General features: G+C 44.7%; 1 protein-coding gene across 1 annotated transcript; it reads left to right on the forward strand.

The window, feature by feature from the left end:
• Positions 1-277: 277 nt before the first annotated feature.
• On the forward strand, positions 278-7,831 carry LOC105557672. Its single transcript, XM_012004983.1, has 4 exons — positions 278-598; positions 1,271-1,387; positions 6,607-6,730; positions 7,404-7,831. Exons 1-4 carry the CDS (start codon positions 501-503, stop codon positions 7,446-7,448), a joined length of 384 nt encoding a protein of 127 aa, XP_011860373.1. The 5' UTR covers positions 278-500; the 3' UTR covers positions 7,449-7,831.
• The last annotated feature ends 3,699 nt before the right edge of the window (positions 7,832-11,530 follow it).

Below are 11,530 nucleotides of genomic sequence, written 5' to 3' on the forward strand. Positions count from 1 at the left end.
TTCAAATGTGACGCGCGTTCCCCCTCGCCACGGGGGTGGGGGGGGGGTCGAGAGGGGAAATGAAGAATCGTGCACGGTTCGCCGAAGGGCAGAAAGAGGGAAGAAAGCGTGTCCGCGAGTTTGGGAAAGAGGACCGCGGGTACGTCGCGCTAAAAAGCGAGGGTGGATCCGACGCCGATGAAGTGGGGGACGGTCCTCGCCGTCGGCGACGGCGTGGGGATAGGGAGGGCGGTAACGCGGGTATATATGCCCGATGCGGCCGTGGCTAGCTACAGTTCACCAGGAGGCGAAATCGACGCGAGAGAAAGACTCGTGGGCGCGACGTGCGATCGTACCGAGCGCGATATATCGGTGGCCAAAGGGACAGTCCTCGCGGGGTAGAATCAGGGGGTGGCCGGAAGGAGGGAGCGATACAAGTGTGTGACAACCGAGTGGACCCTCGAGTGGCGAACGACCTCCCCGCTTGTTTTTCGCGGATCTCGGCTGTGGCGCGGGCGAAGATGAATCTGTCGGTCGGCGCGCCGATACTGTGCGTCCTGCTCGCGGTCCTGCTGTCGGAAACGGCGCACGCCAGGCCTTCTCGCGACTGGCTTCTGAGGTACGGAGGAGAGGATCGAATTGGGAATCTGGGGGGGAATCGCGAGTCGGAGAGGTCGCCGTGGGGCGATTATCGTGGGAATTGTTGCGACACCGCCGGCTTTCTCCCGGCGTGGGGTCCGGACTCGGACCGATCCTCGTTTCGGCTCTTACGCGCCGTCAGTCGTCTTCGATCGGCATCCGCGGTGCCGTTCCCGGCGTGAAATTGGATCTATTCGGAGTACAGTACAATTTCATTTGGGGGGACAGCACGCCTTAATTCAGTGCGGGTGCGAATAGCACGGGCGATAATGCGGCATAGATCTTGATTTCTCTGCCCGCGAACGGAGTGACCGACTTCCTCTTTGAGACCTCCGCACGCGACGATATCGTGTTTGTTGAGCGTAAGCCGGAGCTTTGTCGCGCGCTCTATCTGCAGTGCGTACCGCTCGCGAGATTAGCGCGGCTATTGAGGCGACGGACACGTCTTTTTTTTTCTCCGGCCATATATCGAGATTAAAACCGCCGCGGTTGTTGACGGCTGCGCGAATTTGAATCTCCGTAGAAATAATCTCCAGAGAGAGAGAGAGAGAGAGAGAGAGAGAGAGAGAGAGAGAGGAGTCAAGCGCGCGTTTCAACCCTGGACTCGGTCCTACGAGAATATTTTGGTAACATTTCGCGATTTGTGTTGCAGTCGGCAGAAACGCCTTTCCGACCAGAGACTTGCCGAGCTCGAGACGCTGTTGGCGCTGCAAAATGTGAAGGGCGTTGTTGTTCCCGTGGGATTCGGAAAAGTAAACCCAGCTGTCTTGTAAGTTCAGCCTCGAATCTAATCAATCGACATTCATGCGCACCGTTCGCTTTATTAAATTTTCTATTCCTGCGCAATCGCTCCCTTTGAAACTATTCCATTTCAAGGCGACAAGGAAACGCTACCTATTTAACTACCTGTTAACACGTAAAATAAAAATCGCCCGTAAAATTTGCCAAGTTTAATCGCCGGAAATGTACCATTAATTTTGTCAAATTTTCAGTATGTTTCTAAGCGCAATCACTTGTGCTTTCTCTTAAACGACTTTCAAAAAGACACAAAATGCGATTAACGGTTTTAAGGTCGTCCACTGCTGAAATTGGGCAAATTAATTGTGCGCTATCGTAACGCAGACGAGATTAAACGGTAATCGCGAGAAAATTAATCGTAATACGATAAGAATTATATCATTAATTTTCTGAGCTTTTTAAACACGTTTCTAAGTACATGTCGCTTACACGCGGGACTTTCTCTCAAACGCATTTGAAAAAGGCAAACGGATGCTGTTACTAGTTTTAAGATAAAAATCGCCCGTGCGCTGAAATTTGACATATTAATTAGCGCGCCATCGTGACGCAGACAAAATTAAACCATAATCGTGAGAGAATTAATTGTTGCGCGATAAGAATTGCATCATTAATTTTATCAATGTATTTCTAAGCACAATCGCGTTTTACGCGCGTTTTATTAAACGCACTTGGAAAAGACAACAAGATGTTAATAATTTTAGGATTAAAGCCGTCTGTTCGCTGAAATTCGACAAATTTAATTCCGCCGTCGGAACGAAAGACAAAGTTAAACGCGCGTAATCGCGCGAAAGACGGTTGCATTACGAATAGCGTGGAGAATTATACAATTAATTTTTCAAATATATTTCCAAGCGTGACGGCTCGCGCGAGGAACTTTCTCGTAACTTGGGAGAGCGAAAAATACGATCGACAGTTCCGGAGATAAAATCCTCCCCGTTTCTCAGGTTTGCCGACTTTCGTCTTCGTGCCATCGCGAGTAAAGCAAACGGGATTAGGCGGTAATCACGAGGAAGTTAGCCATGTCACGATAAGTGCGATACCTCCGTCTTGACGTAGAAAATCCGTCCTTTTCCCGAGCGTATTCGTATCGCTGCTGCACCCAGAAAAAGTTTGCTCGAAATGATACAAATTTGAAGCTTGACCTTACTACACTTTTATTGAATCTCAAAGAAGAGATTTCTTCACTTAAACTACCATTTTATTCCGCGGACTGCAATTTCTAAGAACATTTATATCTATCTCTTCAAATCTAGCGAATGTTTTAGTACTCACGAGTGAATAAAAGTTCAGTGGATTCGAAGAAACACGATTTCAACGCATCTTGTTTGTTCAACATAACCTAACTAAATCTGCCTTTCTGGTTGCGAGTACTTTCAACGCAAAGTATCCCCGATATTAAAATTCTTGCTAAATCGCGTCACAACGGCGACATTTAACTTGTCTTTATCGCCGCTGATCCGAATTTTTAATCAACGGCAGATAAACCCTCAATATCGCCTACAACGCCATTAGAGATTTCATCGGCCGCAATTACACTTGTTGCTTCTCCCTCGAACCTTTAAATAGCTTGCACACGGCGCGGCAGAACTACGAAAGCGGGATGAAACGAGAGAAAAGAGAAACTAAAGCAAGGCGGGTTCGCCCGCAACTTATTGAAAAATTAATGCAAGGAAAACGAAGAAAATGGCGCGTCGAACGTTCGCGCGGAGAAAATATCTTAAGCTACGGCGAGGCGATACAACGGGCAAAGTTTTTCGGCTGGTACCACTTTCGTCGATAATCCCGTCTCCCTCTCGCGGTGTGCGCTTACGCACGCTATCGATTCTCGCAAAAAGTACTCGAAAAGAAAAGGACAAAAGGAGCGCTTACGCGAAGGCGCTTGCAAATTGTGATGCAACGGCGCTTTTGCTGAGTAACATAATTGCATTGAGGCTATCGATAAGAGAAAAAGAGCGGACGGAAGAAGGAGAAGGCAAATGGAGCCCTCTAACTGGGTTACTTCTCGTTGAATGCCTCGTGAATAAATTTCTATCCGGATGTTGTTCGCGTCCGTCTCTCCCGTGAAAAGGGACTCTGTGAACGGCACGATACCGCGCCGCTCTCGTCTCGTTACTGCGCGTAAATTAATTGACGATATTTACGATGTCAGCGACGATGTCCGACGCGTGCGTAATTAACACACGGGACGTGAATATCGTCGAACGTGTGTATACTGTACCCTCCGATGATTGACAAGCCGCCGTTCGAGACTTGACTTCTTCGCTCGCACCTTCCATTATTGTGTAATCGCATATGTAACAGCTCGTGTATTTGAGAACGACGGAATATTAAATAATGCGTGCAAATTAAATAAAAAATGGTCCAAGGCCGTGACGTAAAAGTTTGATGAAACACGGATTTTGACTGTAAGATGTCGGGAATTCCCGGTTTCGCTTCCAATTGTGCGTCCAGAAAAAAAGATTCGTTCAGGTTAAGCAAATGACGTACATTGAAATCATGTTTCCTTGAATCTACTAAATTTGTATCCACTTCTACTAAAACATTTGCTAGATTCGAAGAAGTAGATATAAATTCTCTTAGGGATTCCAGCTTCGATTAAATAAAATTTTGATTAAGGTGAAGAAATCATTTCTTCGAGATCAAATAAAAGTAAGATGAAAATTCGAAGAAAATTCGTTTCCTTTCAAAGAAACTTTTCTGGGTGTAGGGAGAAAAAAGGGGTCGCGCGATTTGTTGGATTTCGGACGATTTTCCTCTATCAATGGCACCTCTTTTTTTATCCCTTCAAAGTACATTTAAGAGGTAAAAGAGAACTACCGGGGGCCGCGATCAGTATCAGGCAGCGCTCACCCAGAAAACAGATTTATTTGGGCCAAACAAATGAGACACATTGAAATCACGTTTCTTTGAATCTGCTAAATTTTTATTTACTTCTACTAAAACAATGAGTGCGTTCCGGCAAGACACTGCTACCGTAGCGCTGCAGCTTTTTTGCTACACTTGTAGCGGCGCGATACTTACATTAGCGCGCGTAAGCTCAAAATTGTATTTTAATTGTAAGAGTCGCGTTTACCGATTGTTTAATTGAAACAAATAGAAAGGAAAATATTGACGATTGGCTCACGAATGACATATTGCTCGACGATTCGTCAGATGAAAGCAACAATGAAGAGGAAGAAGTTCCGCTACAGTTGCGGCGGAAAGTTTCGCCGGAACGCACTCATTTACTAGATTCGAAGAAATAGATATGAATTCTCTTAGGGATTCCAGCCTCGATCAAATAAAATTTAGATTAGGGTGACGAAATCTGTTCTTTGAAATCAAATAAAAGTAAGATGAAAATTCAAAGAACATTGGTTTCATTTCAAATAAACTTTTCCTGGGTGCAGGGAGAAAAAAGGGGGTCGCGCGATTTGTTGGATTTCGGACGATTTTCCTCTATCAATGGCGCCTCTTCCTTTACCCCTTCAAAGTACACTTAAGAGGCAAACGAGCGACCGGGGGCCGCGATCGGCGCGGTAGACGGCGCAGCGCGATACGCGAATTGATACGGGATTTAAAAATACCTCGACCTACACGCGCGCAATATTACGCGCCTTGTCTCGCTAATAGTCGCCCATTATTACGCGAGACCTCTTTCCCGCCTATCTCGGCGACGACGTTATCGGGATGGCAATTAATTGAGCTTCGATAAACAAATTATGCGACGACAGATATTGCCAGCGCTCGCCGGGAGCCGCGTAATTTACGCGTCCTCGCGCGCTCGCGCGTAACGCCCAGGCGATAAAAGCCCGTCGGATATTATTACTTGGCAGATCCTCAGCGATTGCATGACTATTGCATGACGATTGCATGACTGTTGCGTCGGATGGCGTTATCTCTCCTCTCGCCTTTCGGCGCGCAAACGTTCGGCACGATGACCGCGCGAATTTACGCAGCCGTTTGTTTCTATAAAGGGGACAGAAGCTCGACGTTGACGGAAATTTTGCGTGTTATTGAAGCGTATATTAAAAATTATCGCCGTCGTGGCGACCGGCCGGACTGCGTTTGAATTATTTGTTGTGAACATTAATAATAATAATAAATTTATTGGAGCGCGAGAGATAAGAGGTGTTTCACAACCAGGTCTCGTAAATTCGATAGCAGCGCTAATGGAACGAATAACGTTTTGATAAAATAAGAATATGACGTATTTGTTTCGTCTGTGTCGTTATTGAACGGACGAGAGTGTCTCGTCTCCAATTGGACTGCTGTCGGCTAATGTTGTTAACCTATTAAGATCTCTACGCGCTTTTCCGTTTTAATCAACATTTGCGGACGGCAATTGGGGTCAAAAAGAGTCGCTCTTTTAAGCGGGAGGTAAAAAAGGAAGAGATTGCAAAGTGACTTTGTCTACCTTTTTGAACAGAATTCTCGTTGTAGAACACTCGGTAATCGTATCGACTTATTCTACTCAAAAAAGACAGACGAGATATCGTCAGTAAGAAGTGAGTGAAAAGGTCACGAACTTTCCTATCTTCACGTTCGATCTCCGTCTTTTTTCCCCAGATTTCCCGTGCTATCGCCGACTACATTTTCAGAAAGAGAGCAACTCTTTTCATCTTTAAAATTTTGATTAGGACCCGAGTCGACGAAAATTTAAGATAGAAAGGCACACAAGAGTCTCCCAGGATTCGACGCAACATTTTTCCTTTTTCATCTCGTTTCGTTATCACAGCCTCGTATAAAATTGACCGTTGATCTTTTCTATTTACCTTTTATTCACTTGTTTATTTCGCTATTGCTTCATTCATGCTTTCAATTTCAATGCTGCCCCTTCGTCGCACCTGTTATGCGTCGTTTAAAATCGAATTACATTATCCGAATCTACACTTTTGCTCGTTTTACTGTCCCACGTTTCACCTAACATTATTTCCCTTCCGTGTGCAAAACTAACAGTACATTGAGAAAAATGTTCGATCAAACACAATTTTTTAAATCAAATTTCATCGGTGACTACGTTTCAGCGGATAAATTTGATCGCATGTATCCGTTTAATCGGGAAACGTAATCGGCAAAATTAGCCATCGGAAACACTAGTTAACCGGTTTATCCGACGAAAATTTTTCTCAGTGTAATCAATGACGATCAATTGACGATCTGCGTTCGGTCGATCAGCTTTTTCACACCGTTTTACCATTATGCTCGCAGAGGCCGTAAACGGAGATCCATCTCGGAGGACAATCTTCGAAAATTGCATCATCTCCTGCTGCTCATTGCCCGAGACGCAGAGTCAACGGCGGACCAGTCCGATCAGATTCGTCCTTTACCGTGGGTGAGTGCAGGACGATATCGATACGGAAGCTCGATACGCGCGATACTGGATACGCTTATAATTTGCTTATCGCGCCCATTGTTCCGCGCAAATGTCGCAGTTACGAACTTTCGCGCGATAATAAGCACATTGGTGCCGCACGCTATCGGACGCAGCCTCTTCCTACGGTCGTCCCATTTTCGGGGATGCGCGTTTCACGCGCGCGAGACCGAGACGCCGCGACGCTCTCGGAGTACAACTGTCGCCGGCGGTTTCCTCCTCCGCGCTCCGGGGAACCCGATCGTTTATCATGCGCTCGCTCGAGCAGATAATTTCGACGACGAAGAAAGATCGGACCGGCGGAACGCGTGTCGTTGAAATCTAATGAGCTGCGGAGCGTAATTAGCGGCGCCACCCGAGACGCAATGTGTGACGTTCGCGCCTCGTGACGTTCGTTCTCTCGTTGATGCGTCTTCTTTTTTTCCCCTCTCTTACGTAGGAAACGTGAGACGCGACTGCGAGCGTTGCGTTTGCATTTCGTAGGCGTGCGCGTGAGATCTACGTGAATCCGCGGGGGGGAGAGACGACGCTCCGCGTCGCGATAAATACGTTTGCGAGAGTCACCTTTGTAATTGCGAGCCGGTCTCGTCTCCAACACCCGAACTAATTCCATTTTCCCCCGTTTCAATTGCAGAAGGAGGATCCGCGGCAGGAACAAAGGGACTATCAGTTGATTTAATTCGGAGGCTCGGAGTCGCTCGAGAATGAGGCGAAAGTCAGGAAAGAGAGGCGGAAGAGAGACAACGGGGAGAAACGAGCGTGCGAGAGAGAGAGAGAGAGAGAGAGAGGGAGAGGAAGGAGGAAGTAGGACAATTAAAAAGATACACACATGCTCACACGCAGCAACACACACGCGCGCGCGCGCGCGCGCGAAACAAGCACACACGCATATTTAATTTGATCTCTCAGCCGTGATCCGTCGACGACTACGGACTAGCCTCCGTCCGAGCTTCCAGTTTCTTTATGAACTCTTACGCCTTAAGGGAATCCTAAAGCCATCTGTTTTACCGACATTCTTTGTTACAAGTAATCTTTTAATTGGCTTTATAGAAATGCAAAACTCTTTTACGGAATCAAAACACGCAGCAAAATCTAGACTATGCTGGTCGACTTTATATGAAAAACGAAAAAAATTTTTTAATTTTACTAAGTTTTAGTACACTTGACGACAATATTTGCTTGATACAGGAATTCTACAATAAATGTATGCAAAATGCGACCAGTATACTCTAGGTCAACATATGAGAACAATATCGTGCAATTAGAACCAAGATTAATAGCCTAGAAAAAAAGATTACTTGTAATAAACGCAAGTCTAGAGATCTAAGTCTAGAAGAAGAGGAAAAGAGCAGTACAGCGTGTAGAAATAGTTGCAGGCTTTTTGGAGAGAGGTCGCTGCCAAACGTCTGTCAGATTGTCAGTAAAGCCACGGTCTCGACGATGCTAGAATTCGATCCAAAATCTCGGCCTGAGCAATGTAGCCAATAAAATTGCTGCTTTTTCGTAAGAGTTGCAAACTGATTGGCTATAAATTTCTCGGACTGAGTAGAACTTGAAATTGAAAATGTCGATAATTGACTTCTATCTTATCGACACTGATCGAGTCCACCAGCGGCTTTAGGATCCCCTTAAGAAATAAGTAATCAACTATCGACGAGCGTAGATCAGGTGTGCGTTACGCGCAGAGGACTTGGACGGCAGCAGCGGGGGACGAGCGGAAAGCGTACGGCGAAATTACCGTGCAAAGTACCGTGCCGCGTCCCCGGGGGAGAAGCGGCACGATCGCGTCCAGGCTGCGCTCTCCATTTAAGTATTTGAGGCTTAACGAGAAAACAGTATTTTACATGTGAACGCCGTCTTAGTATTCCCGATAACGTGACAATTCACAAGACACGCTCTCGAACCCGCCCGGGGACGCTCCTCGCATCCGGCGAGTTATCAATTCCGCTTGCTCGATCGGTCGTTCCTTCGTTCGCGGAAACACGAGCGATTGGCAATGGTAGGGTCCTCGGTTCCGGTCCGCGTCCCGCATATTTTCCCGTTGAGGGAAGCCTAAAAAATTCAGCGCTCGAAGCGGGGGACGCTTGAGTGATTCTGCACCTTGTGCACTTTTCGCGCCTAGATCTGTCAATTCACGAAAACATTCGCGTAATGTGCAAATTGCGTGGCTTTTGTGTACGGACCGACAGTGTTCCGCTAATCGGACTAAATCAGAAAACAGCATGGTATCGCTGAAATTAAGTTGAGAAGCCCGACAAAAGATCTATTCACTTGACTAGGTTCTTAGTGAGTAGATTTCTTGTTAGGCTTCTGAACTTAATTTCAACGATACCGTGCCGTGCTCTGCTTTAGTCCGATTGGTGGAACACCGTCGGTCCGTACACAAAAGCCACATCGTTTGTACATTGCATAAATGTTTTCGTGAATTGACGGCCTAGTGTTGGATTCGGTGTTCAATCAAGATTAATCATGAATTTCAAAGAATTTTTAGAAATATCACGCCGATGTACCCTAACGGTTGAAAGGCGTTTCCACAAGAGTCTCGCAGGAAAGTGCAACATCATTTCGACCGGCTTTTCCCGATCGCGTCGGTTTCCTCCGCGCGGGACGCGCGATCGCTCGGCCTTGAGGCGACAGAGAGAAACGTCTGCAGTTTCGCTTTTCTAAAACGTTGACGTTTTACTTTACGCGAATCTCCTTTACGTCACACAACGTTTGCTTTGCCGCGAACGATCGACCGAATCCAACGATCGCGATCGATCGCGCTGTTCCCCGAGCGCGGGATTTTCCCCGCGATTGCGAGACGGCGTTCGTTAGGAGGATCTTGCGAATTTACCCTGGTGGGTTAAGGTGATTGTTCTCGTAGACGCGATTTACGTAGAAATTGCTCCGCGTCTTCTTCTGCGCGCGAAGGATCAGGATCAATGCTAATCGTGGATCCTGAGGCCCTTACCGCCCTTACGTCGCGACGCGAGCGACACGTATTGCATTCCGGGCTCGGCCATGTACATTTACGTATTTTTATTTATTTTCTTTCTTTTCTCGTTCTCTTTGTAACGTCGATACAAGGATAATAATTTATGTTAGACTATAGAGGGGCGTACTGGTTCGTCGCAATGACGGTCGCGTGGCTCAACGCGATATTAATGTCTTCTGATTTTCGAGCTCCAGGCGAATTTTGTTTATTTCGTAAGTTTTTTTTTATTTCATAAGTCTTGGAGATTATTTTTAGTTAGTATTAATCGGACTCGCTCTGCGTCCACGCGAGTCCACGTTCCTTACTTATTATTTGCCGGCCGTTTGTAACGCCCCGTCGTTTTACTCTTGTATACGTATTTATTTATTTATTTATTCGCCTATTTATTTATTTATTTATTTATTCGTCGAACATGAATCGCGCGCGAGTACGCGCGCATTTCAGGAACGTGAATTCTCGCAGGTCGACCACAGCTCGACGAGATCCTTGCTTGTAACGAGCACCGACACATTCACGGTTCTTTTCTCATCTACTAATCACGTCGTCGGATTACTTTGAACAAACATGTATACGCGATTGTGAATGCAATAAAAGGAATTAATCGATTATTCATGCAATCCGTTCTCGTTTTTCATTACACCTCCCGTCCGCTTTCGCAGGCAACGTCCCATGGACGAAGTGCAGTTCACTGATTGCCATTCTTCAATTTAGAAAAGCAATGAGGAAGAGACAGAGAGAGAGAGAGAGAGGGGGGGGGGTAGAAACATTTACTAAATTATCAATTCGGATTCTAGAAATAAATGTAATTTGTTGTGCAAGTTTGATTTCTGGAGATTAGGCATCGTTAGTATTAATTAATAATGAACTCGTGCCCTGCGAGTTCACGTTTTTTCTATTCCTTATCGTCATTTGTATTATTTTTCTTGTGCACACATTGATTTATTTGTTTATTGAATATAAACGATTGTACGTGTGTTTAGGCGTAAATTTTGCAACTTGATTTGTTTCAAAAAATTTCTGCTGCGTCGAGCACCAACGTTTATGTTTCGTAATTTTATTTACTTCTCATTCTAAGTAAATTTTATTTACTTTTATTTACGTTTCATTCTAGACAAATTTTATTTTAGTGGTCTTATTTTCTACGCAAGTTGGACTGTTTCAGATTATTTGATATTGACGAATACTAATTACACTAAAAAGAGTATGTAAAATTACACACATAATAAGTGTAGTAATTACACTGATAATAATTTATATACTTTTGCAAAACAATTATTTTACTCGGTGTTGTTTGATTAATTTAATTTGTTTAATCATTTGTTTCATCACAACTTGGTTATCGCGACTGTCGTGCACTATATTAATATTAAAAGTATTAATATTCTGTAATATTTTTATTAAATATGACAGAAAGACGAAAATATAATAAAGCAAGACTTCAAATACCAAAACTGTTGTACGATGGATATAATTATCACTATAACAGCTCCTACGGAGATACAAAGTATGTGCATGCAAGAAGTTTTATCGTATCTGCTATCGCGCGTTTATTGTGCATCTTAATTATAAATAATTTCCTCGCAGATATTACCCATACAACACAAAAGCTTGCAACAACATTGCCACAAGATTGCAACATTGCATCTTGCAGTGTAATGTACATAGATATTGCAGAGACATTATTTTACAATATTACTTTAGTAATATGTTGTAGCAATATTATTTTAAAATATTGATACAATTATGTTTGTAATATGTATATTGTTTTCTCATATCACTTTTAT

The sequence above is a fragment of the Vollenhovia emeryi genome, unplaced genomic scaffold (genome assembly GCF_000949405.1).
Source record: "Vollenhovia emeryi isolate VEMERY1.0 unplaced genomic scaffold, V.emery_V1.0 DF939432.1, whole genome shotgun sequence".
In the NCBI taxonomy this organism is placed as follows: domain Eukaryota; kingdom Metazoa; phylum Arthropoda; class Insecta; order Hymenoptera; family Formicidae; genus Vollenhovia; species Vollenhovia emeryi.

Bases quoted from the DNA above. Each gene is read 5' to 3' on its own strand.
- LOC105557672 (XM_012004983.1), top strand. From the start codon at position 501: ATGAATCTGTCGGTCGGCGCGCCGATACTGTGCGTCCTGCTCGCGGTC. The intron at 599-1,270 runs GTACGGAGGAGA...TTTGTGTTGCAG, and splicing joins TCTCGCGACTGGCTTCTGAG to TCGGCAGAAACGCCTTTCCG. The intron at 6,731-7,403 runs GTGAGTGCAGGA...TTTCAATTGCAG, and splicing joins AGATTCGTCCTTTACCGTGG to AAGGAGGATCCGCGGCAGGA.